The 25,724-nt window shown below is 23.0% G+C and overlaps 7 protein-coding genes across 7 annotated transcripts; 3 read left to right on the top strand and 4 right to left on the bottom strand. All coding sequences in view use genetic code 6, as the record gives it.

Moving 5' to 3' along the window:
• Window positions 1–373: 373 nt before the first annotated feature.
• TTHERM_00494660 (methylene-tetrahydrofolate dehydrogenase/cyclohydrolase NADP-binding domain protein) lies at window positions 374–1,987 on the bottom strand (the record flags this gene model as incomplete). The annotated part of the gene is made up of 5 exons (XM_001023250.2): window positions 374–691; window positions 771–920; window positions 1,105–1,422; window positions 1,490–1,701; window positions 1,828–1,987. The coding sequence occupies 5 exons, from the start codon at window positions 1,985–1,987 to the stop codon at window positions 374–376; spliced, it is 1,158 nt and encodes a 385-aa protein (XP_001023250.2).
• A 299-nt stretch (window positions 1,988–2,286) lies between these two features.
• On the top strand, window positions 2,287–3,599 carry TTHERM_00494670 (hypothetical protein; the record flags this gene model as incomplete). Its single annotated transcript, XM_001023251.4, has 2 exons — window positions 2,287–2,907; window positions 3,081–3,599. Exons 1-2 carry the CDS (start codon window positions 2,353–2,355, stop codon window positions 3,597–3,599), a joined length of 1,074 nt encoding a protein of 357 aa, XP_001023251.3. The 5' UTR covers window positions 2,287–2,352.
• A 2,092-nt stretch (window positions 3,600–5,691) lies between these two features.
• TTHERM_000494689 (hypothetical protein) lies at window positions 5,692–6,362 on the top strand (the record flags this gene model as incomplete). The annotated part of the gene is made up of 2 exons (XM_012799625.1): window positions 5,692–5,921; window positions 6,008–6,362. Exons 1-2 carry the CDS (start codon window positions 5,704–5,706, stop codon window positions 6,360–6,362), a joined length of 573 nt encoding a protein of 190 aa, XP_012655079.1. The 5' UTR covers window positions 5,692–5,703.
• An 894-nt stretch (window positions 6,363–7,256) lies between these two features.
• TTHERM_00494690 (tetratricopeptide repeat protein) lies at window positions 7,257–10,368 on the bottom strand (the record flags this gene model as incomplete). The annotated part of the gene is made up of 5 exons (XM_001023253.1): window positions 7,257–8,086; window positions 8,139–9,348; window positions 9,404–9,625; window positions 9,678–10,012; window positions 10,071–10,368. The coding sequence occupies 5 exons, from the start codon at window positions 10,366–10,368 to the stop codon at window positions 7,257–7,259; spliced, it is 2,895 nt and encodes a 964-aa protein (XP_001023253.1).
• A 733-nt stretch (window positions 10,369–11,101) lies between these two features.
• On the bottom strand, window positions 11,102–12,544 carry TTHERM_00494700 (transmembrane protein, putative; the record flags this gene model as incomplete). The annotated part of the gene is made up of 1 exon (XM_001023254.3): window positions 11,102–12,544. Exon 1 carries the CDS (start codon window positions 12,494–12,496, stop codon window positions 11,102–11,104), a length of 1,395 nt encoding a protein of 464 aa, XP_001023254.1. The 5' UTR covers window positions 12,497–12,544.
• An 862-nt stretch (window positions 12,545–13,406) lies between these two features.
• TTHERM_00494720 (carrier protein) lies at window positions 13,407–15,279 on the bottom strand (the record flags this gene model as incomplete). Its single annotated transcript, XM_001023256.3, has 3 exons — window positions 13,407–13,663; window positions 14,394–14,612; window positions 14,832–15,279. The coding sequence occupies 3 exons, from the start codon at window positions 15,277–15,279 to the stop codon at window positions 13,407–13,409; spliced, it is 924 nt and encodes a 307-aa protein (XP_001023256.2).
• A 973-nt stretch (window positions 15,280–16,252) lies between these two features.
• Window positions 16,253–17,294, top strand: TTHERM_00494730 (hypothetical protein; the record flags this gene model as incomplete). Its single annotated transcript, XM_001023257.2, has 5 exons — window positions 16,253–16,332; window positions 16,397–16,554; window positions 16,645–16,806; window positions 16,907–17,127; window positions 17,187–17,294. The coding sequence occupies 5 exons, from the start codon at window positions 16,253–16,255 to the stop codon at window positions 17,292–17,294; spliced, it is 729 nt and encodes a 242-aa protein (XP_001023257.2).
• Between the last annotated feature and the right edge of the window lie 8,430 nt (window positions 17,295–25,724).

Consider the following 25,724-nt stretch of genomic DNA (forward strand, 5'->3'; position numbering starts at 1 on the left):
TCATAAAAAATAATTAGGAAATCTAAAATAATTAATTTTAATTTAAAAATAAATTCTTTAAATTAATTTTTAATTTTAAATTATATTAATAATTGTTTGTTTAAAAAATTTATTTGATTAAAAAATTAAAAAATATTAATTTAAATTTATAATAAAAATAATTTTTAAAGAATTTCAGATGTAAAAATTACATATTTTTTTTAACAAAATTAATGTTAGATAATAATTTTTTATTGATTATAAAATAAAATACATAGTTATTTTTGGAAATAATAAATTTATTATTTAAGGGATAAAATAAAATTTAAATATGTATAACATTTTCTATTAGAATAAAAGTTATATTTATTACTTAGTACTATTTTTATTCAAATCATTAAATTAGAATATCCTTTTTAGGGTTTTAAATTATCTTTTTTAATTTTTCTTGCTATTGATCAGCAATTTCTTCTTTATAAATACCCTCATTTATGTCATTTATTTATTTTTAATGGCTATCTACTTATTATTCTTTTTCCATTGAATCTAGACTTTCCCTATCCTATTGATTAACATCTTCAAATTTAACTTAAGAAATTAGTACACTATTATTTCTCTCCCATTATTTTACAACATTTTGAATCAACATACTGACTGTAACAGGCCCAACTCCTCCAGGTACTGGTGTTAATAAACTTGCCTTTAATATTACCTTTTCATATTAATTAAAAACATTCAAAATTTTACTAAAAGAATTAAATATAATGATTTTTAATCTAAGTTAACATTACTGATTCGAATTCAACATCTCCAACAATAGATGACTAATCTTCGTGTGGAAGAGGTCTACTGCATCCAACATCAATAACAATAACTCCTTTTTTAAGTTGCTCCCCTTTAACTAATTTTCTAACACCAGTAGCAGATACTAAAATATCAGCCTTATAATAAAAATCAATAAATAAATATTTTAATTTAAAATATTAGACTTAAATTAGTAATATAAATCATTTGAATTAGTTCAGAGCATTCATATATAGATAGATACGCACACAGATTTTGCTTAACTACTTATATTTTAGAACAAATCGAAAATTCTATCAAAATAAAAATTTTTTTTCTTACATCTTTTAAAGCAATACTCAAATCACTTTTCTTATCACACATACTAACTATAGCTCCTCTACCAAGCAAAATTGCGCCTAAAGGAGATCCTACTAGCAAGCCTTTACCAAGCATAACAACTTATTTACCTTTTACATCGATCTTATGAGTATCAAGAATGTGCAAGCAAGATTATGGAGTGCATGGGAGAGCTCTATTATTATGATCATCCCAAATTAACTATTAAGTGAGGAAACATCTTTACAAACCATCCACATCTTTACTTGGTTCAATTTAATTGATTACAATAGTCTTTGAAATTTGTGCTGGAAACGGTAACTATTTTATTGTAATGAATAATAACAATCATTGATTTTACAGCAATAAGCAAAAAAAGTAAATTTACTTATGTTAATATTGAATCAACGTCTTCTCTTTTATTCAAGTCTTCAACTATTTAAATAACTTCTTTTTAAGTTGTTGTTTCAGGTAAATGAATCAACTCAGATTGAACTCCTACACGCTTGCAAGCTCTTTATTTGACTGAAACGTAAGATATTGAATCAGCTGCATTACCAACTAATATTATAGCTAGCTTAGGTTCTCTAATATTTACTCCTTTTTAGTTATTAATATATTTAATGCTAAAAACCAATAGAAAAATATTATAGCTAATACATCATTTAAGAAATTCCATGCATCAAAAATTAAACAATAATCTAGAATAAAAATAACAAAGTCTACTTTCACGAATACTTAGTATCCTTTCCTTCACTTTTTAAAGCACATCTTTTGATATTTTATTTCCATTAACTAAAATAGGTTATTCAGCTTATACTGAGAAAGAACGCTTTATCACATTTAAAAAATGTTGTGTAGTCTTTACAGTGAATTTCATAAACATATAAAATCTTAAAACAAACTAAATGATATTACTCTTTTTTTAATCAAAGATTTATCTTAAAAATATTAAATTGTTTATAAACAAATAACAAACCCATTCTAATTAATTTAGTAATTTTTTATAAAATTATTTTTTTACTTCAAAATGCTTGAGTTAAAAAATAAATAAAAATGTCTTAAAATTATATAAAAATTTGTTTATATTATAGAAGAAATATAAATATAGTCTGCTAATATTTTCCACTAAATAAATTAAATATAGGCTAAAAGCATTTAAATGAAATTAGAAATAATAATTAGAATAAATATTTTTATTATTAAAAAATATTAAAAAATTTTGCAACAAAAAAAATTGTAAATTTTTTTATGCAGATGGAAGTAGAGTACTAAAATTAATATGAAAATTTGTAAGATAGAATTTAAAATAAAGAAGATTATGAAATTTCGCAATTTTTTCTATAGCAAGCTCAAGAATAAGAAAAACAGCCTTCAGAAATAGAAGAGGAAAATGATGATAGTTCTTTGTTTAGCAATTAATAACAATTTAAAAGTAGATTCAGCAAATAAAGAAATGAAAACGAAAAAATTGAATATATTAGTTAAATTACTCTAGAAAGATAAAAAATTTATATCAGAAGAGAGAACTTTCTTTAAACTTATTCTGCTTTAATGAAATACCTTGACAAATTATTTAAATCCGAATTCTTCTCTTTATTACCAATTTCAGATCAATTTCCATAAAAAAGAAAGTTGTATCTATCAGAGAGTGTTTAATTAATTTCTTCATAATTAAAGAAAGTGTTCTTTTCTAAAGGACTTACTAGTGGATAAGAAATATATAAATATTTATTAGAACGCTCAATGAATACTCCACTTCTAAAGTTATATGGAAAGCAAATATTTGATCATTAATTGAAAAAAGTAAAACAATGGTTTTATTTATTTTTTTATAAATTAAATTCAAGAAGTGTAATCAAATACTTGACTTAAAATTTATGAAAAATAGAGAAATAAATAACTTAAGTTATTTAATTAATTTAAAAATTAGCATGAACAAACTTAATTTAAATAATTATTTATTTTATATAAAAAAGCATAAAAAATACTAAAAATCATTTGAAACAGAATATAGCCACAAAAAAGGAATTATCAATTATTTTGATCCTGACTTTAATGGAAGCTTAAATTTAATACCTCAAGGCAATAAAATTTTAACATTAGATTTGAAACTTTACTGCCATAAATCGATGATCTATATGAAAGTATTGATGACTATGTATAAAAAACTACTTAGACTAGTATTTATACTTGAGATGATATTCAACAGATTGTTTGGAAAATGTGGTAGGCAATTTTATTTTAAGGTGCATTTTGGCTTCTTTTATGATTAACTCTCATTTAAAAAATAAGAGTTAGAAGAAATGAAATAAAACTCATTTTTTCTGTTAGGATCTAATAAGTAAGTATAATTTGAGTATATCCTCAAAGAAAATGAAGATTATTATCAAGTTCTTTGCAAATAAGAATACCCAAATTAAAATTAAATCAATTCATTGTAAATTAAAGTAGAGAACTAAGGAGAATAAATAAAATAAGAAAACTTATAAGATTGATAAAAAAGGATAGAGAAAATGAAGGAAGTTGTTTGTTTGTTTGTTTCAACAAAAAAATTAACATAAATTAACTTCCGAAATTTAACTGAAAAGTAAATAAAATTACTAATTACATAATATAAAAAGTATTATTACCTTAATTCAAAATCAAGATGTAAATTTCAAATGTAATAATTTCAATCAATTAATCAATCTAGTTTTATAAACGATTTCTTTCTTTTTTTTTTTCCAATCTAAAAAATCCTTTTCTACTTTAATTAAAAATATCAAAAATACATTGATAATTAATGAGTAATTTAATTAGTGTGATTTTTTTTTTTCTTCAAATCAAATTTTTTGCAATTTTATTAAATTCTTTTCTTAAGGTTTTATAATATAATATATAAACCAATTATTTAGTTAGATAATTGATCCATACATACATCAAATACAATGATTTCTATATCTATTTAAAAATTAAGAGAAAAATTTAAATCTAAAATATATAAACTTCTATATAAACAAATAATTGAATTTTATAAAGTAAACAAGTTTAAGTTTAACACACATATATATTACTTTAGCTAAATAGCCAACAACGATCTTTGTGTGCATATATAGAACATTTGTTAATCAGCAATAACTCTATTGATTTAGATCTGCATTTAGGAATATACTACGTTGAGTTATTTATTTAAGATGCTAAAAGTTAGTTAATAGTAATTAGAAGAATAGATATCTGAATCTGTTTCGGACAGGAAAGTAATGGAAGAAGAAAATTCTTCAGGACAAAATGCAAACTAAATACCAATATTCTCTACAAGTAAATCTGTAATGTATACCAACAAAAACCCAAATGTATAATCATTGTATAATGAATGCAAGAAAGGTTCAGTAAGTATGCAAATTATTTAGGGAGATTGTGACTGCAATTTACCTACATCTCCTACTTAGCATAAAAATTATAGTGAAAGTAGCAGTCTTAAAAAAAATTTATCAGATTAACCTTAGATTATAAACTTATTCAAGGTTGCGCAAGTTGAATAAAAGGAAGGAGAGTCAAAAAGTTAAGCAGATGGATCAGAGAGTACTAATAACATGGATATCGCTTAGGAATACTAAAGCTTAAGTCACTCTCAAAAGCTAAGAAAATAAGAGATATCTAGAGTTCTGACTTTTTTTTAACAAGGAAGCTAAAACAACAGAAATGAAAATCTTGTTGATCAAGAAAGAGAACCATGTAACAGTAAAATAATAAGCCTAAATAATAACATTGGTCCATGTTTAGCTCCTAATTAAAATATTCTTTCAAATAGCAGTGATAGCAACTAAAATCAAAGTAATAGCACAATTCCTAGATAAATAGTCTACTAAATGAACGCAGTAGTATAAATGCCAAATTAGCCTGCTGTATAGTAAAATTAAATTCTTTCTCATAGATAAAATATACAATAAGCTCAAAATTAGTAACTTCATGCGATACATCCCTTAGGAATGATTTAAAACAATGTATAACAAGACAATAATAATATTGGCTTAGTTCATAACCTGCACATTAATGACTTTGGGTTAGGTTACTTTTAGTTAAGACACATGCTAAAAATTTTAAAAGCATTAATGGTTAGCATGGGAATTACAGGCTGTATAAATCTCTTCATCCTAATTCTATCTATAACGGGATTGACATCTTAGCTTGATTCTTCATTTTGCTAAGATGGCAAAAAGTTTATTTAAGGAACTTTAATTCCTCTTTGTATTTTAAGTTTCTTTGTGTGTTTCCTTGATTTTTTTGGTGTTTTGACTCTACACAAAAAAGAATATTAAAATCTGTCAAAAAAGTAACTCAGTGATATGAGATTAAAGGTATCTGATCTACAAAGTTGTAACAATATTTTAAGAGCGCTTCATGTTAAGTATCCATCGATAATTGTACCTCAGTTTTTCCTCAAATTGTAATTTATAAAATATTTTTTCTTGAAAACATCCATTTTACAATATTATCTATTATAATATAAGTGGGCAGTTTTTTGTGATAATATTCTCCTCTATTTATTACTCTGTTAATCAAGATTCAATAAAAGGTGATTGCAACTAAATCTAAGATAGTAATGATTTATTTATTTTGATGCCTTTCATTATTAATAGCTAAAAATTAAACTTTTAAATAACAATGCTTTTTTAAAATATAATTAATTAGATGGCCAATTGCAAACATTTTAAATTCTTTAAACAGCTTTACTTGTAAATTTGGCTTAATATCTTATAATTTTGGTACTATACTCTCTCGCTTATGTAGTAAGGGCTTGTATTACCTGGAAGAAAAAATACGATGCATAAAATTTAGTATAATTTTAAAATATTTTTAAATTTTGTTTTGATAAAAAGTATTCATGACTATTTTTTAACAAATTAATTTATAAAAATAATAGCGTAATATAAGAAATTGTAAGTTTTTCAAATATAAGAATGAAAGTTAGCTAGGAAAATGTGAAGGTTAGTGTATTATTTGCTATTCAGACTACTAAATAGACGAAGATTTAGCAGAACTACCTTGTAATGGAGGACACATTTTCCATAAAGCTTGTATAGGTTATTGGTTAGAAATAAACTAGTGTTGTCCAACATGTAAATAAACAATTTGAAAAGGAAAAAATGTAATTTATTTATTAACTCAAACTATATATCAACTATCTAAAAGTCCTATCAAATTGTAATTAATAAGAAACTATACCAAACAATAGCTAATAAAGTAAAAACTATCAATAAAGCTTAAAAAATAACTGAACTCCTTAAGCAATTAATATGAGATATATTTTACTTTAAATTATAATTAACTTTATTATAAATAAATAAATAACTAAATAATAAAAATATTTGATAAGCAATTTCTACATATAACTAACTCTAATGATAATTTGTAAAATAAATTTAACTTTTTAAAAAAACTATAAAATAGTTAATAAAACTTAATTTTTTACTAAATGAATAAAGCTAGTTGAATTTATTTTATTCTATTTTTATATTATGTATTTATTTATTTACTTATTTATTTATTTCACTTTATATGTTTATATAGAAAAAATTATTAATAAAAAAATTCAAAATAAATTAATTTTTTAGTATGAAACCTTCTATTCAAACGCAATTTTGAATACACATAAACCAATTTATATTTTATTTTTTTAAGTCAAAATAAAATTAAACAAACTTTAAAAATCAAAGTTAGGATTTGAAATCATCATATCCACAGATTAATTAATGTAAGTATCCTGCAAATAGAAAAACTAAATAGTATGGATTGATGTAAGTATTATTAAAAATACAAAGTCTTAAGTAAATTAAAAATATGCTTTACTCCTTCTTTATATACTCCCTACCCTTTCTTTTTCACTTGAGTAATAATCACGTAGAATAATATTTATGATCTTAAGGCTTAACTTCATTTTAAAAGGTGTGCACATATTTTATTTTTGCATAAAAAAAATCTTAAAATGTAAAATTACATTTATTTGAATGTTAAGTGTTATAATTTTTTATAAATATAAATCTTAGTAATATTAAAGTTAAGTGAGTTAAGCAAGCAAACACAAACATATAAACATTTAATTTTTTAACAAATAGATATTATTTTCATTGAATATTTTAATTAATTATATGGTCATATTTGTTTACACTTATTCATTTTTAAACGACTAATGAAGTAATAGAATGCAAAATTTCAATACCATGTAAGGAGCGAATAACTTCTAAATTTTATTAATTTTTAGCTAACTTTGCTAAGAAAATAGCGGCATTTTTTCTTAGATTTCCTGTCTTTTCTTTGCAAACTGTTATTAGGCGAGGAATTGTTTCCTTATATTCAATTAATAAATCTGGAACGAATTCATTTATATATGAAGCCAAATTGCAAGAGTTGCAAAACTTTGTCTCCTCATCTTGGTTCATGTATTTTTTGAGGATTTTACTTAAATTTTTAAAATCAACTTTTTTGCTGTCCTTCAAAATAGCCACTTGAGAGGGGTTTGTTGTAATATTAGCATACAAACGGATGAGATGACCTGCAAACTTTTCATTTTCAAACATATCCTATAGTTCAAATAGTCTTTCAGCTAGTTTACTGTCTGTGTAATCGAGCTTTGCCAATATTTGCAGAGATCTATTGTAAACTTCAAAATATTGCTAGTTTCTCCAATTAAGCTTGAAAAACCTACCTATAATTATTAAATCAGTACAGAGTCTCTTAAGAATCACTTGCATTTAAGGAGTAGCTTAAAAGCTGATGTTAACTAAAAGAGCCAAGGCAGCTTCTGCAGACTTAAGATATTTTGGGTTTTAAGCTAAATCATAATAAGTTATTCTCATAATGACTGTCTCAAGCACTTGAGTGTACTTATCTTAGCTAAATAATAATCTGACAGATTCTTCAGTCAACAAATTTGCTATTAAATTGTAACAGTTTTCTCTTAAAGACTCAAAACTAAACTTCTTTTTTTCATTCTACATAATATCTTTTATTTATAAAATATTTTAATTAAAAAATGGTATAAAAATTTTGATTACTATTCAAGTCATTTAAAATCTTGTTTAAGTCTGTGATTAAATTTTTTTTAACAGTTGTCTAGCCATAGCACATATTAGATACAAAGATTAAGTAATTTGAGGTGATATAAGGTTCCTTTTGATAAATTTTAACTAAAGGTTCCCACATATTTTTGACGAATTCAATTGTCTTTTTGTCAGATGATAGCTTATTCCTAGTTTGCTCTAGAGTAGACAGTGTATTAAGTACTTCAAATGCATCTTCGATTTCGCTATAATTACCAGAAGCCTAATTTTAGTTTTCACTCAATAATTCCTAAACACGAGACTATATCAACAAATGGCATTCATTTTTTAAAAATTAGGTCTGATATAAAATGTTATCATCTATTAATGTGTTAGCTAAGAGATAGCACTGTTTTTTTAGCTTAAGTAAATTTTCAATTCTAGCTGTAGCTTTTTTCTCGAAAAAGTATATTTTTGCTTCATTATTACGTGCAATATGTTCAACAATTTCTTTTAAATCATCATCGTCAATTTCAGAAGCATCTTTCGCCATAAAATAGTCAACACATTTTTTATAATTTCTATTTCTATCAACTTTCTATGCTCGTTTTTTTATATCTCCTTCATCTTTATTTTAATTTTCAGTTTAGATATTCTCTTTATTGTTATTTTGTTCAGGCTAAGATTCAGTTTTTACTTACTTTTGCTCACTCTAACATCCATTTTATTGAGTTTAGTCTATATTTTACTCTTATAATTTTGCTTTTTAATCTAAAGTTTTATCTTGTTCATCTACTGGCTTTTATTAGAGTTCTACGCTTTCCTTTTAATCTTTAACAACTTCATTTAATTCATGCTAATTTGTTTATTTTTCTGATAAAGGTACTTTTGCTTATTTTTAATCTGTTCTGTTTTCTACCTTTCTTTCTTCTAGATCTTAGTCTTCTTCATCTTCATCTTCATTTTCCTATTTTTTATTTTCAGCATTTTGTACTTCAGCTTGATTCTTTTATTGATTCTCTGACTAAGGGTTGAGGACTTCAAATTCATGCTTTGGTAACAGTTTTGAGGCTTACTCTTTATGCTTTTAGATAAACTCTAATTCAGTCTTTAAATCAAGTGCAGCCTTATCGTTTGGGTATAATTTTAGAGCTTCTAAAATATCATCTAAAGCTTATTTGTAATCCTTTTTTTCTTTTCTTGCATAGCTTCTTCTTAAGAAAGCCTATTTGATAATTAAAATATAACAATATAAAATAGGTTGATAAAAATTGAATTACTTTAAATGCACTATCTCTTGATTTGGTGTACCCTTCTTCGAAGCATTCGCAGTAATCTAAAATACGAGTGCAATCTTCAATAGCTTTAGAGTATTTTTTTAGCTTAATATATGCTAAAGCTCTATTAGTCCAAAGAGCTTTTATATCTTTCATGCTATCTAAGCCTAAAGAGTACATTTCAACTGCTTACTTATAATCTTCTTTGGCCATAGCATCGTTACCCTTATTAATAACAATAAGTTAAATTATTTCTAAAACAAACTCTTATGATTACCTTTTATTTATATCCCTCTGCAATAATTCTATCATTTGCTCTTTTTTTCTTTCTTTATTCAATATCCATCTCTAAGGCCTTAAAATTTGGATCATCTTTAGGTACAACAGGTTCAGAATTTTCAGGCTCAGAGTCAGATTCTGATGTATAATAATCCCATTTAGAGTAATTTGTGCTTGTCTTTTTCCAAAGCATTGACTATGTCTTTTTCCAAAGTTCCCACTTCTTTTTTCTTTCATCTCTTTTTACCTTGTGCTTCTTATAATCATCAACTTTACCTTTTAATTCTTCCATTCTTTAATCATAAGTAATTGTGTCCTTGTTACATCTTATACCTAAATTAAAATTATTTTTAAAACAACAAGAAACTAAAATATATTTATATATTTTTACATTAAGGTGTGGGAAGTTCATACTCCCAAAAACAAAATTTGCAAAAACTCAAATAATTATTTTCAACTCCTTTTCCTTTGCGTCCTTATTTCTTTCTTTCGTATTCTTCCATTCTTAATCTCTCCTCTTCCTATTCTTTCTTACGCTTTTCTTCTTCTTTTTTCCTTAATCTTTCTTTCTCTTTACGGTCAAAATCTTCTACTTTGACCTTTCCTTAAGCTAAGTCTTTAATTTTTTAGCTAGCTAATTCTACTTCAACAAGCCATGCGTCTAAATCGTCTTAATCTTAAATATTCATTTTAGTAAAACTAAATTTTTTTGATTTAATTTTTCAATTTTTGATTAAAAATTTAACAAATATTTAAAAATTTTTATATAATTTAATTGCATAATATCCAAAAAAATTGAAATAATTTAAAAATAAATAGTCTGACAACTATGCTGATTAAATGCAACTTAATTTCAAGTACAAATAATAAAAAATTATAATATTGATAATAAGTGTACCAATTCATCAGCCATTTTCTGTTTAATTTAGCTGAATACAATATTTATTAAATTTTTTTATTTAAATGAAATTTAAAAAAGCCTAGTGAAAAATTAAGAATAAATTTTATTATTTTCATAGACAAAATTTAAATATTTTAAATTTATAATTTTACTAAGTTTTGATATAATATAATAAAGTAAATTTTAATAATTTTAAATTAAATGAGCTTAAGTTAAGTTCATATATTATTTTCTTGTTTAAAAAAGTGATTCATTTTTAAAATATCTATTCGATTTGTTTAAACTTTAATTATATTTATTTAATAAAATAAATTATCTAATTTATTAATTTATCAATCTATAATATTGGTTATGAGGAAATATTTTTTACCTATAAAAGTAAAAAATTTATGATGAAATATCAATAATAATAAAGTATTTTAAAGCAAAAAAAACTCAAGAATTGCAAAATTAAAATTTGAAATAAAATTACAAAATATATTTAAAAATAATTCAAAACGTTAGAAATATTCTATAAAAAATCATATTAAAAGTTATTAATTTTCGTTATCATCATCATTTTCGAGATCTTAATTTTAGTTGCTTTAGAGTGGGATTTTTTTCCACATTAAATAATTTTTCCATTAGCTAATTTTTTAGTAATTAATGGAAATAATCACAATAATTGCAATCAAAACAGTAAATATCAAAACTATTACAATAGCTTCTTATTGAGCAGTATGTTAACTTACTTCGAAATGTTTCTACATAAATTTAGAGTTGTTTTAAGAGTTTTATATATTTTATCCTTATTAGTTTTAATTATTTTGGGTTTGGTTAACTTTATCGACTGAACTGATATTTTGTTGGTTATTAACATTAGCAGATTATTAAGTAGGTAATTCATTTTCAGGGTCTTCATATTTCAAAGCATCTTCTTCTACCAGCTCAAGTTAATGTTCTAACTCTTGGTCTTCTTCAGATAATTCTACAGCTTTTAAAATTTCATTACCAAAAACTTCTTCAACTTCTAAGTCTGTTTCATCATTATCTAATACCGAATCTGTCAGAGGTAGCTCAAAAATTGTCTCTACATCTTAAATAGCAGAAGGAACCTTAGATCCATCAAATTTATTTAAATAGGCTTGAAGAATATCTAAACTATCTAAATCTTGTTGTGAATCAATTTATTTTGCTACTGTGTTTTTATATTAGTTTAATTAATTATCTTATACCTACTTTTACTATTAAGTATTTGCTTATTATTATTACTAATTTGTAGATTAATTTTAATTCTACTGATACTAGTCTTGAGCATATTAAGCTATATCATTTGCTGAATTCTAATTAGATTAATTTTATTAATTGCTTTATGCTTATTGATTTTAGTTTTGTGATTAATTTTCATTGCTATAGCTATCAGAATTATAATTTTAATTTTCTTATTAATTATTTAATGTGTTCTATTATTGCTCATTTTCATTTGTATCTTCATATCCTTAGTTACTATAATTATCATAGTCTTGTTAATTGCTTAAATTAGAAGCTCCTGCTTATTAAGACTATGATTGATTATTATTTTAATTATCTGTATTGCTATTAACTTCTTAAGATGTACTCATATTTTATTCTTAATTACCCTATTTATTTTCACTATCCTAAATACTGTTGTCAAAATCATTTTATTTTTAACTACTTTAGCTTGAGTTTTGTTAATTTCCTCTTTGATCATTTGAGTTTTAGTAATTATTATTATCCTCTTAATTTTTATCCTACACAACTTCGTTGTTATTGTAACTTTAATCTTGGGTAGTATTCCATTCTTGTTCGTCTTCTTGTTAACCAGATATTTAAGACTAAGATTAGTTTACTTTGATGGCTATCAAAGAATTTAAGAGTAAACACAATATTAAACTAAAAAAGATTTTTTTTTGCATTATACTTGATAAGTGTTTTTACTTTGTTTTTTTGCGAAAAGTTTGATGTTAAAAGAAAAATAGTAAAATAATTAATGAAGAGAAACAAATCTATGTTTAATTAAATGAAAAACGAATAGTGAAGAAGTAGTTTTTTAATTTTAATTTTTTTTACTTATCAAATTGTTTAAAAAAAAATTATAAAAAATTAAGAAAAACAAGCAATTTAATAAGCAAATTATCTAAAACATCTTTTACTGAATTTGTTTGTATGTTATTTTGCAATTGTATATTTGTTAAGAAAGCAAAATATTTAAATTGACTATTTTTATAATTTAAATTGTATTTTAATCTTAATATATTTTTTATCTTCTGAAAAAGTAAACTAAATTAAAATAATTTAAACTTTTTTCTGTTTATATTTATAAAATTGAATGATTTGCATAATAATTAATTTTCGTTCTGCTTTAAAAATCAAAACATAAAAATTTGCTATAATTATTTATTTGTTATTTTTAGCATTTTTTAACAAAATGATGCTAATCTACCAAATTAAATAATTCAAAATAATTTTATTATTTACAAAATTTAACTTAAAAAATGAATAAAATTCAAATTATATGCTTGAATTGCATTTTTAAATGAGTATAGACAAATAAATAGATTACAATTTGTTTGTTTTATTATATAGTAAAAACAATATAAAAATAGAATTTCAAAGGTAATAAATATTTTACTCAAGAATATTTCTAAATAAACCCGAATATAATTTAATAGAATTAATAATACACAAGAATTTACACTTTTTATGTGACAAAGGTGGTAATAAGAAACGTTTATTATAAATTATGATATTGATCTTTAAGTAAGCTAAACTTATAAAAGAATAAAATGTGTACAACATAATTGTTTATAAATATCAATTATAAATTCAAAATTTAACAAGTCTTGGAAGCGCGAAAGCTTTATATTACTCGTATGCCATAAAGAAAAATACATTCCAGGGTCCAATTCTTAAGAAATAACTTAAGAATCCTTTATAGAAGGCTCCAAATCCTTCTGTCTTTAATACTTTTAAACCGCATTCTGTTGCAGATTTATATGCTAACGCTCCTTCAGTTGAGACTTGATTCATAAATCTAGTTTTAATGACATCAACCGGACTACTACATACTGCGCCCATAAAACCTAAATTTAGATTTAATTTTCAAATAATGATTTAATATAAGGTGTAATTCTTGATGATTTAGATGATGATAAATATTTAAGAATGATGAAGGCATAGAAATATAAAAGATTTTTTATCTTTACATATTCTTCACAAATTAGAATAAAAAATTTATCAAAATATTTAAAACAATTAATCAAATTTCCGAATCTTATATCTGATAATTGCTGAAAATAATTACTTCGTCACCTTTACATAAATATTGAATTACAAAATTTTGCCTTGAATAAAGGGGTTAGGTTTCCAAATAAAATTAGAGAAACATCTTTCAACTTAATCCAACAAAATTTGTGAAGATTTTATTAATTTTATAATCAGCTCCTTAACTTTTAAAAAAGTTAATTGTTACGTCGATTCTCTCAAAAAAGCAAACAATTATTAGGGATAATGCGCGATATATTAATAGTAGTGAAACACTAAATTTTTAATATCGATAAAGTAGAAAATACATATTCATATGAATCTTCTTTAGAAAAATAAAAAAAACTAGCGAATCACTAAGCGAACAATATCCCTCTTCTTTTATTTTTTTCCTAAAAGCAGTTTTTAGTTTGCAATATGGTTTATAAAGCTTCCAAAATGGGAATGTATTTGTGCAATTTTTTTTGATATTATGTTTAGCGTGTTTAAAAATATTTTGCATATTTTTTTAAGTATGGCAAAAAATAAAATAATTATATAATTCATTACCAGCAGCTGTTGAACCTAAGAAGTGGGTCCAGAGAGAATCGCTTCTTAATTAGCATTGATTAACTAAAAATCCTTTAGCTTAATCGTAACTTGCTAATTCAGCAGCGTTAACTACTATTGCTCTGGCGATGTTAACATTGAGCCCTTTTAAAAATCCCATATAGCCATCAGCTTAGAAAGTTTTTTATGCGCAATCTATCAGTCCTTTATACTTTAAACCTTTTATTTTTAGTTTGATTTTTGTATTAGTATACAAATTTAAAATGTTTTAAAAATAGGAAACTTGTAAAAATATATTTTGATGCTTTTTACTTCAAGCATACATTTAAAGATATATAAATAGATAGTCCCTTGTAGGAGTTATCAAAAAAATAGTGAAAAAGAAGGACTTCAAAATAAAGAAATCGAAAGAATTAATTAGATTTCGAAAATTAGTACCTTGCATATCATTGATAAGACGGATTTTGAATACATCCCCTGGTGTACCAACGAGGCATCCAACAGCTCCAGCAAAGCCACCAGCAGCTAATTTAGTTAAGAATGAGGGGTCAGATTAGAAGTAAGCTCTTTTGATGTTTTCGTAAACCCACATTCTAACGCTAGAATAAGTGATTTGTCTAAAGAGTGCTGCTGAAAGACCTTTATAGAATCCTCTAAAGCCTGAAGTATTCAAAGTCTTTTTGATGCAATCTCCAAATCCAGTATAAGTTGGCATTCCTTATTTTCCATTCATTTGCATACGTGTCTTGATGTTATCAAATGCAAAAGTAAGAGTTTCGGCAGTTGAAGCTGCTAAACCTCCTAGAAATCCTAGAAGAGGTAAAGGAGAAGCTTGTATATAATCTTAAATTGTTGGGATTTTCTACTAAACTTGTGTGGAAGACATAATTTTGTGTTTATATAATGTTTTTTGCTATACTTTTGTGTGAAGAGCTGGTCTCTTAAAATAATAAATAACTTAACTTTAATATGTTATGCCTTGCTAATAATCTCTAAAGATATTCTTAAAGGAAACATTAAAATTACTTGATCCTTAATTCTAGATTTTTTAATATTATGTTATGAATCAGTATTGATTCCCTATATAACGTATAAACAATATGCTTTATTAATAATATATTAATATATACTATTTTGTGAGAGTTAAGACTAAGTAATAATTAAATGTGCGCTGAAAAAACAGTCTACTAAGTGAGATTATGTATAATTTTTAAAAGTTTAAGTGATAGAGTAAATTTTATCTTAGGAGAATTTACCTGAATTGTATTGTAATAAAATAATTGAAGAAAATTCTAAATATCTTGCATATAATTAGTCATTTAATTCCATTTTATAATTTCAAATTACAAATATCAAATTTTAATACTCAAATTCTTCACACTTTTAATTTTGGTTGATGTCAATATAAAATTATTAATAAAAAATAAACTTTATTAAATTCTTTGATTAATTAGATATTTTTCTAAACTATTTTTTTATAATTAAATTATTTTAATTTAGAAAATGTGAAACCTAAACATGAAACAGAAGCAAATAAATTTCTTTTAATCAATTAATAATTAAAATTAATAAAAGTCTTTTAAACCTCACAAAACCAACAATAAATTATAATAAATAAATAAATAAAATAACTCATTTTTTTCTATTTTAATTTTATTATTCAAAATATAAATGAAAAACAACATCACTTATTTTAAATTTTTTATTTGGCTTGGAAGGCCTTATTTTTAATTTTTATTACTTCTCCTTCTACTTAATTAATTGTAGGAATAATAAATTATCTAAAAAAATAATTAAAAGTAAAGAGTCATAAATTAGCTTTTTTTCACTTTGACACAAAAACAATTTTTCAGTAAGCAATGCCTTAAAATACTTCTGTAACTACACCATCAAATAACCAACCTAAATAAAGTATTGCAGTAGTTTCAATTAAGAAAAGGTAATATTTTATATCTAATAAAGTAGATTGATAAGCAAGGTAATATTTTGTTTTTTTGTAATAGGAATTCAGGAGTTATGACAGATCCAGAAGTAATAAACGTTCTTAAAGAAATGAAAATAGAAAAGAATGAAATAGAAATTTTAAGAGTTTAATTTCTGAAATTTGATGATAAAAATATAGGGGCAATTTAATATTATGAGATAGATGACATATTTTCAAGTAACTAAACACCATTTTTTTTACGCTTTTTTATTTTGCTTTGATTATGTTTAGCATTTTATAACAATTTTTTTATAAAATAAAATAAAGACTTCGACTTTAAATTTAATTCTAAAGAAATCAAAAAGAGAGTTGGAGCAGAGTGTGATAAAAATAAATGGAAAAGAGTCACTTTTCCTCAGCTTTGCTAAATCTTTCTAACAATCTAAAAACAAGAAAAAGATGAGCAAGAATAAGAAGATTTAGAATACAGTAATTAATTACTTCTATTTTAATATATAAAAGCAATCTTGACTTATTAATGAATTTGGTTTATTTATTAATTTGCTTTATAAAATTTATTGAAAAAAAGTTGACGCATTTGTTGCTATGGGTGGAAACCCAGATAAAACAGGAGTTATTAAAAAGGAAAAGTTAATCGATGTGATCAAAAACGAGTTCGAATTGACTATTGATATAGAAGAACTGATTGAAAAGAGTTTGGCAAACTGCGAAGATCTAAACTTTTAAGACTTTTGTTAAATGTTTGAATCGGGTGGTGAAGAAATAAAATCAAAGGTTTCTCTAATATCAGTATGCTTAACAATTTTATTACAAAATGAATATAAATATATATTTTTTGCTTAATTTAGGAAGTATCAGAGAGAAGATAAACAACTACTAATCTTAGCCAATCTAACTTCAATGTAAGATACAAAGATTTTGTAAAATGGGACTAGAAGATGGAAGATAGATTTTGAAAGAAAATAAATAAAGCTGAATTCAGCAAATCAAGATAGACAAATAGATAGATACATGATGTTTCTATTTAATTTTAAAATTAAATAATGTTTGTAATAAATTTAATTCTATTATATTTATTAAAATAAAAAAGATTTGTATAAAAGATTTCCTTATTAGTATAATATAAAGATCTACTTCTATTTATTTATTTATTTATTTATTTTTAATTCTATGTTTTACTTAAAAAATATAAATAAAAATTTAATTTTATTAAATTGATTTTAATTTTTAAGAGAAAAGAACTTTAAGTTATTATTTTAAAAAAAACTACTTAATTAATACAAAAAATATAATTTTGTTTTTTTTTCAAGAGGCTAAATTAATATAAATTTAGTGTAAATCTGCCTTCTGTCTATAATAAACTAATCTATCAGAAAAATTAAAGTAAGCGAACAATAAGAATGGTATTAATTGCTTTATTTCTGATTGGTTATATAATTTGTCAGAGATAAAATATAAAAATAAATTTTTATTTTTGATAAATTAGTTTTAATTAAAAACAAAACTAAATAAAAACTATTAATTTATAATATAAGCCTATCATTTTTTTTTTATTTATTAAAATCTGTTTCCCAAAAATATTTGTGGAACAATTACTTTTATATATAAATAAATAGTACTATAAATTAAGAATAACTAAAATCAATTCACTCTTACCATTTTCATTGCCAAGAATAGATAAAAAGTATTTATTGACTTATTTTCTAGATCTAACTAGTTTTATTAGGCTAACAACACTTTAGTTAAAATACTCATTTTTAATATAACAAAAGTTTTGTAAGTAAATTTTAGGTTATATAATATTTCTAAATAAGTTTTTGCTTCAAAACATTTATTTACACTGTTTATAATCAACCAACAATAAATAAATTTTGAACAAAAAAAATTAAATGTAATGAATGTTTTTATTCAATCAAAATTTCACTTCTAATTTGATTTTCTCATTATTTTTAATTGGATATTTGAATTTGTGGAGAGGGGAAAATCAAATTAAAAAAATTATTTGTTACATTTACACTGTTTGAATGACTAATCATTTATAAAAATTTTTTTGAGCCTAATCATTTTAATAAGTTTAATAGTTTTAATCAAATATTAATGAGATAATATTTTTTGTTTACATATAATTATTTATTTATGATCTAAATATTTTATGTATTTTTAAGTCATAAAGCTATATCATTTAAGTAAAGAGAATTTTTAATTAGTGTAAAAGCTATATTTTGAGAAATCTAAAATACGAAACCTTTGTCTATCTATCAATATATTTTATTTTTCATTTTATGTAATATGAACACAGTAATATTTTCTTCTAAATCAATTGAACAGAATGTATTAAAAAAATTATCAAGAGTTGCTAAAAAATTTAATTACAAGTGAAAAAAATTTTTTCTCATAAATTAAATTGTTTTGATTATATATGTAAACCATATAGTTAGTAATAAAGCTTCTTTATACGAGTCTATTAACACTCTTTATTGACTATGTATGCAAAGTAATTAAGAATTCAAATGAGGTAAGCAATAAGAATGTCATAAAAGCAATTTTAGATTTTGTTTTAAAATTGGTGAAAATATGATCTTTTATATAAGTTATCAACAACTCAAAATGAAATAAGTAAAAAAAGGCACAAAACAAAACCTGTGCTTTTTTTACTTCAAATTATAGAAACCATAAGCAGCATTAAATGATTTTTTACTTTCAGAAAATATTATTTCATTTTAATTTGCTTTAGCATTTTTTTAATAAAAAAATGTAAATCAAAAAGAGCAAGAGTTATTAAGCATTTAGGTAGTAAGATTTATTTTTTAAGTAACTTTTTTTAGAAAGTGAGTCTATAACAAAAAGTTAGATTTTAGTATTTTCAGAATTAAAAAAGTAATAATATGTAATCATACATGTATTTCAGTACTTTTGTTTTACGTCTTACTTTCTATTTTAATTAATCAGCCAACCAATTAATCAAAGTGAATAAAATATCTATTTAATCAAATAAAAATCCTTACAGACAAATTTTTTTGAGAGTGATTCCAACTATAACTAAGAAATCAAGTATTTTTATTCCTTCAGTATTTTAATTTTATATACTAAATTTATTTTTTGTATATATCAACTGTAAAAGTGTAATTTCTAATAAAATTTTTTCTTACATCATAAGTCTTTATTTACTTAAGCTGCTCTATAAAATTTATAATTAAAATTTGTTTGCCATTAAATAGAGATTGTAAATTTTTCTATCGTTAATAGTAAATAGATAATTTTAATTTAATGCAATTAGATAATTTGTAATTATACTTTTTATTTCAAAAACACATACATGTATAGTTGCTTTTTAAATCTCTTTTTAAACTAAAAACAATAATATCAATTTAGGAAAGTACTAACTATGAAAGGATATTATATTGTTGATTAGGCTTTCCATGAAATAATATACATTTAATATGTAGGTTGAAAAAGATAAACATTTTTTAAAAATTTATTGAATTTCATTAACTTTTGGTGTTTATTAAATTTATTATAAATAAATATTTTAGGTTGCACAGTTAATTTTTAATAAAATGTGCAAATTAATTAATTATTAATTAATTGTTACAAGTATTTTTTTTACAAGAGCTATGTATGTAGTTGAGCAGAAAATAATTAACTAATTTATTACATTACATAAATAATATGTAAACTAGTTTGCTTTTTGAGAAAGTTTTATTTTAAACTTAAATTTTATTTTGTTACTGAAAAAAATATTTCACTGCTCTAGTTAAATTAAGCGCTCACTTTTTGCTAAAGTGGATAAAGGGGAGTTGTTGTTATAGATTTGTTTTAATAGAAAGATTTGTAAGAAGATATTTTTGATGTTATTCAATTTTTGTAATTATATTTTTTGCAGTCCAATTCCGATAGCCCTTACAATTCTTTGATATTACAAATCATCTAATTCCAAAATATTGTATTTTAATTTACTTTGAGAGAGGTGGCTTTAGTCAACAAAAATTAATGATGTTGATTAGAGATTAATTCAATATTTTTTAGTCATAAATAACTTTTGAGATTAAATAAAGAAAAATACCTACCTCTATACCTACCCCACTTCACTAATTTATTTATTTATTCAATTAATTAATTAAATAATTAATATTTTAATTTTCTATGATGGTTTTTATTAATTCTTGTATTAATAAATAAAACAAATCAAATACTTTCTTTCATAAATTATGTGCAGAAATTAACCCTACATTATAAATTTCTTATAATTATTCTTGGCACGCTGCATCCGTAATATCAACAAAAAAGAATTAACCCACCTTGACTTAATTTTTTATATTATAATCTATTTTTATAACTATTTTATATTTTAATATTTGATGTGAAAGTCATTAGACACATCTTTGCCTTTTAGACTTAAGATATGTTGATGGCAATAAAATGCATCCATTAAGAATTTAGTAATACCAGGCGAAATATTTCTAAAGAAACTTTTGATTTGATAGTTAATATATTTATAAACATTAGTAATGAATGTGTATTTAATAAAGAAACGTTGTTTTGTATCAACTAAAATGCTGTTCTACCTCTCTATTATTCTCAAAAAGAAAAATTAAAGCTCATATTATTGTACTAGGTACTGATTAAAAGAAACTCTTATAAAAATTTTTGAATGAAAAGTGACAGTTTAGACACTAACAAATGGCAAAAATGTCAAAATAGCCAGAACTATTTAAATTGCAATGCCCAGATGTAAAAGAATCGTATTCTGTTAATATTTTGAAATGGTTTATAATAATTTGAATAGTTTTTAATTCAAACCCCCACCAAAGAAACCATTAAGAATATTTATTTTCTTCAGCTTTTTATTTACATAATAGGTTTATAACTTTGTGAATTATGAAGATTTTATCAAATAATTAACTTTGTGGTTGTTTCGAGAAGCGGATTCAAACTGAAAATATATTTAATCTAATTGATAAATTTTACATTGTATTCATGGTGAATTCATGTTTTTATTATAATTAAAAATAATAAAAACAGAGGGAAAAAATTTGCGATACAAGCAGATTTTTTAATTAAATTATCAAATCTAACAAAATTTAACAATAAAGGCGTAAGAAGATTAATTTTTTTTCAAAGACTAATTGAATATTTTACTTTACATATTTTAAATGTACTAATTAATATCTTTCTTTTGAAGTAATTAGTTTTTATTATACATCTATTAGTAAAGCAACATTTGTTATAGCAAACTGAGCTTAATATCCTCTATTTTTTGGTATTTCATGTTCCTTTACAACAAACCTTTCTCTTCTCCAAATGCTTACATGTTTTTACCCAAATTAGAAATCCTTGCTAGTTAATTTATCTTACATATAACAATAAATTTGATAAAACTGTAAATGTACACTAAATTTGTGTGGTTGAAAATTTAGCTTATAAAATATGTTTAAATGTTAAAAAAGATTGGTTTTGCGCATAAAAAGAATTTTAAAATTTTTTATTGATAATCAAAGTCTGACAAAAGAAAGAAAGCACAGCTAAGATTTTTAATTATTTGTTTGATTAGAGAAAAGTCTTTTTTTAAATTAAAGCATAAAAATTATATGAATTATTTATTAGCCATAAAGCTAAATACCAATAAAAAATCATTAAGACTGTTAGAAAAAATATTGATTAATGCGCGTCGTCAAATAAAAGGAAAATTGACGTCAATAAAAAATAGACTTGGTAAAGTAAGAATGAGTTAGTTATATGAATTGTTATTTTAAAACTAATTGCATTTCTCTTACAAACAGAGATGTATTCTTTTAAGAAATGTTATTATAAATAATTTATTTGATATGACAGGCATAGAAGATAGATAGATAGATAGATTAATAAATAGATAGAATTAATTATTGATTGATTATCTTACTTTTTTTTTACACAAGTGATCTCTAATTTGTTAATAACTATTAAATTAGTTTGCGTATTAACTTCTTTATTAAATTATTGATAAAATTAACTAAATTTATAGTTTTTTCGAAAAAAAAATATATAATTTTACTATTTAATTATCTTTTAACGCCTGTCATAACTTTATACATTGGAAAAACAAGTTTCTTGTAAATAAGTTTCAATAATATTCATATAAACGCCTTCTTTTGATTGCTATACTTGTACTAAGCAACAACGTATAGAACCTTGAAGAGATAAAGACGTTTGTAAAAACTAAAATTATCTATTTATAAATAATTTTATAAAAAACATTATAAATTTTGTACTGGTCCGATTTTAAGGGAAAAACCTTTAAGAAACACAAAAAACTCAAATAATTTTGAACTAACTAAATTTAATACAGCCGTTGCCAGCAATCAGAGTCTACTGCTTAGCAATTAGCTTCAAATTTACAAAAAAGTTAAAATTAATATTATATGTGTGATTCGAAAGCAGGAGAAGTACATTTTATCATATTTATTATTTTGCTAATAAAGCATCCTAGCCAACTTTAAAATTTAGGAAAAAATTCCTTACACAAATTTATATAACTAACATGCAGCAAAATGTTAGTTAATTTTTTATAGTATGTATTCAGCGAAAAAATTTCACCGAATATTATTTCATCTTTTAGTAACAATTATTATTCCAAATACCTCATCTATATAAATACATCAACCTCAAGAATGCTTTATTTTACTTAAAATTAGCACACTTTCCTTTTGCCATGTTTGAAATTAATCCAATAATATTTAGGTATTTGTAAAATATGATTTAAAACTAAACTGTATAAAGTTATTATATCTTTTTAGTTTTTCAATTACGAAGTTTGTACTAGTGAGGAGAAACACTTACCGCTTAAAAGTTAATTTCACGCTTTCATTTTATAGAAAAATGTACGAATTTTATTACCACAATTTATACAATAATTTAACTTTCATTAAAAGTATAGTTAAAATGATAAATTACTGTACTTTTGGATAAAATCTAGAAGAATGGTTCTAGAAACGTCCGAGATTGTATTGGTTATATCAAAGTATTAAATCTTATTTAGTAAGTATATCTTCAAGTACAAACAAATCAGTAAATCAGAAAAAAACAAATTCTTTTCTTTATTTATATTGGCTCTCTTTTTCTTAATTTGTTTAAATCAAAATGAACAAATTTCATTTGAGGAGATATGTTAAAACATTTGCAAGAAAAATTATTTATATATTCCAATACAAATCATATTCTTTTGATAAAATATCTTAATTCATTCTTTTAGTTTTAAATTTGAACATATTTGAATTATTTATTTCTTTAGATACAAAAATGAATGAAAACTTTTATTAAACAATCAATCTATCGCTGATTGAATAAATAACGGTTGATTTTTTGTTTCAAGTAGTGTGTTCGAAAGAAAGAATCTCAAAAAAATAATAAAAGAGCTTAATTGAGAGCCATTTAGTTTGATATAAAAAATATTTTTATTAAACCCCCTTTAGAAAGATATAGACACAAATCACTTAAGTGATTAATATAAAATGGATGATAGTCTTTAAACAAAAATATTAATTTACAGAAAGTTGATTGCGCTCATGAAACAAGTCGGATAATAGACAAGATTAAATAAATTTCATGATGATGTAATTTCGATCTCCTAGTTTCTTACAATAAAAGATTTATAATACCACAGAATATTTTTTCCCAAATAAGGATTATTATAATTAATTTGGATGACTATTAAGCAGATTCATCCAAATAAACAAGAAATTGTAATTATTATAATCATGCATCTGGTGAGAAAAGTAAAAAATATAAAGATCTTTGCTTAGTAAATAAAAAATTAAAATCTAAGAGGTTTCCCATTATTAAATTACTAATAAGACAAAACTGCAAAAACATGGAGATAGAATTAATTTGGCTTTTTAGCAAATTTTGTGTTTCAATATTAAATTTGCTAAATAGAAAATACTTCATTCATTCACTCACTCACACATATCAATTAACATTTAATAAATAATTTTAAATGGTAATTTATTAGACGAAATTGAAAATAGAAAGATTAGTTGATGAATTGGTCCCCCACAAAAATAAATAAAATGTGCTAATGAAATTATAATTATTATAAATAGGCATGGTTAGTCTTTAAAAGTATTTGTATATTTATTTATTTATTTATTTATTTTAGTTTGAAACTAAATTTCTTCTTAAACAACCAAACAGCGATTGATTGATTGATTAATTAATTAATTAATTAATCAACTGAGATATTAAGACTACTTAATAAAATCTATTTATTAATCAAAATCTGCAAAAGAACCCCTAGGATTATTTTTAAATCCAGAGATTAATTGCTATTCTGATGGTACATAATAAAAAGGATTCTTTTTTTTCTGTTATGATTAGTATTTATCATATATCATATTTCAATAGAAACTGACTGAACCATTCCCAACTAATTGCAAAACTGCCTATAAGTAGATTGATAATTTAAATACCCTATAGTGATTTTCGCCAAAAATTTTCACATTATCTTTCGATTCATGTTTATTCTCATGTTGTTTAGTCAATTTTTTGTTTAATAAGTTAATGTGGCTAAATTCAGCCGTAAGTCGCACTGGATTTATTTTGCAGACCTTTTCTGTTAAATTTTTATTCCTTAGGTACTCAAAAATATGATATTTGCTTTAATCAAAATTAGGCTAATACAAAAATATGTTTGCTAGAACAGAGAGAGATTTAGTTGTTTAGTAATGATGAAATCAAAAATTGGTTCATTTGTTTTGCTTGTATTTATATACAAAAAGCATGATCTTAATTAATTCGTGCTTTACAATTTTTTTGTGGTTATTATAGTTATACCAATAAGCATTATTTGAATACACCAGAATCAAATTACAAATCTAGGCTTACTTTGAATATTAATAATACAATTTAAAGAAGTCTTTTATAAATTTTACTATTTTTTGAATTGTTAATGTGCTAAATACATTTTAGAATGAATTATACGTCATTTCATCTTATGAAGTTTACTTATACATCATCAAGAATGACTTTTGATAAGACTTACGACATCCAAAATTAATTGGGGATAATTTATAAATTATTGAAAATTTGGCTGTATGCTACTTTATTTGCCAACACTTTTTTGTAGCTTTCTTAATTAAATCCTCTTTTTTAGATTGTTTGGTTTTTGGTCACTTTAATGTTTTATTAATATTAGATCAATCAAATTATATTGAATTAACACTCAAAATATATAATCAAGATTCCTCACTTTATCTTTCCTATAAATTACCAAACTTTATCTTCAACATAAATATAAAAATTAATTAACAAAAAAAAATAAATAAAAATCAATCCCCACAAAAAAAGGTCTTTACCTTAATACTACATACAAAAATCAAAAAAAACCTAATACTAACCTCCCTTCACTAAAA

This window comes from Tetrahymena thermophila (assembly GCF_000189635.1).
Source record: "Tetrahymena thermophila SB210 genomic scaffold scf_8254446, whole genome shotgun sequence".
Classification (NCBI taxonomy): Eukaryota; Ciliophora; class Oligohymenophorea; order Hymenostomatida; family Tetrahymenidae; genus Tetrahymena; species Tetrahymena thermophila.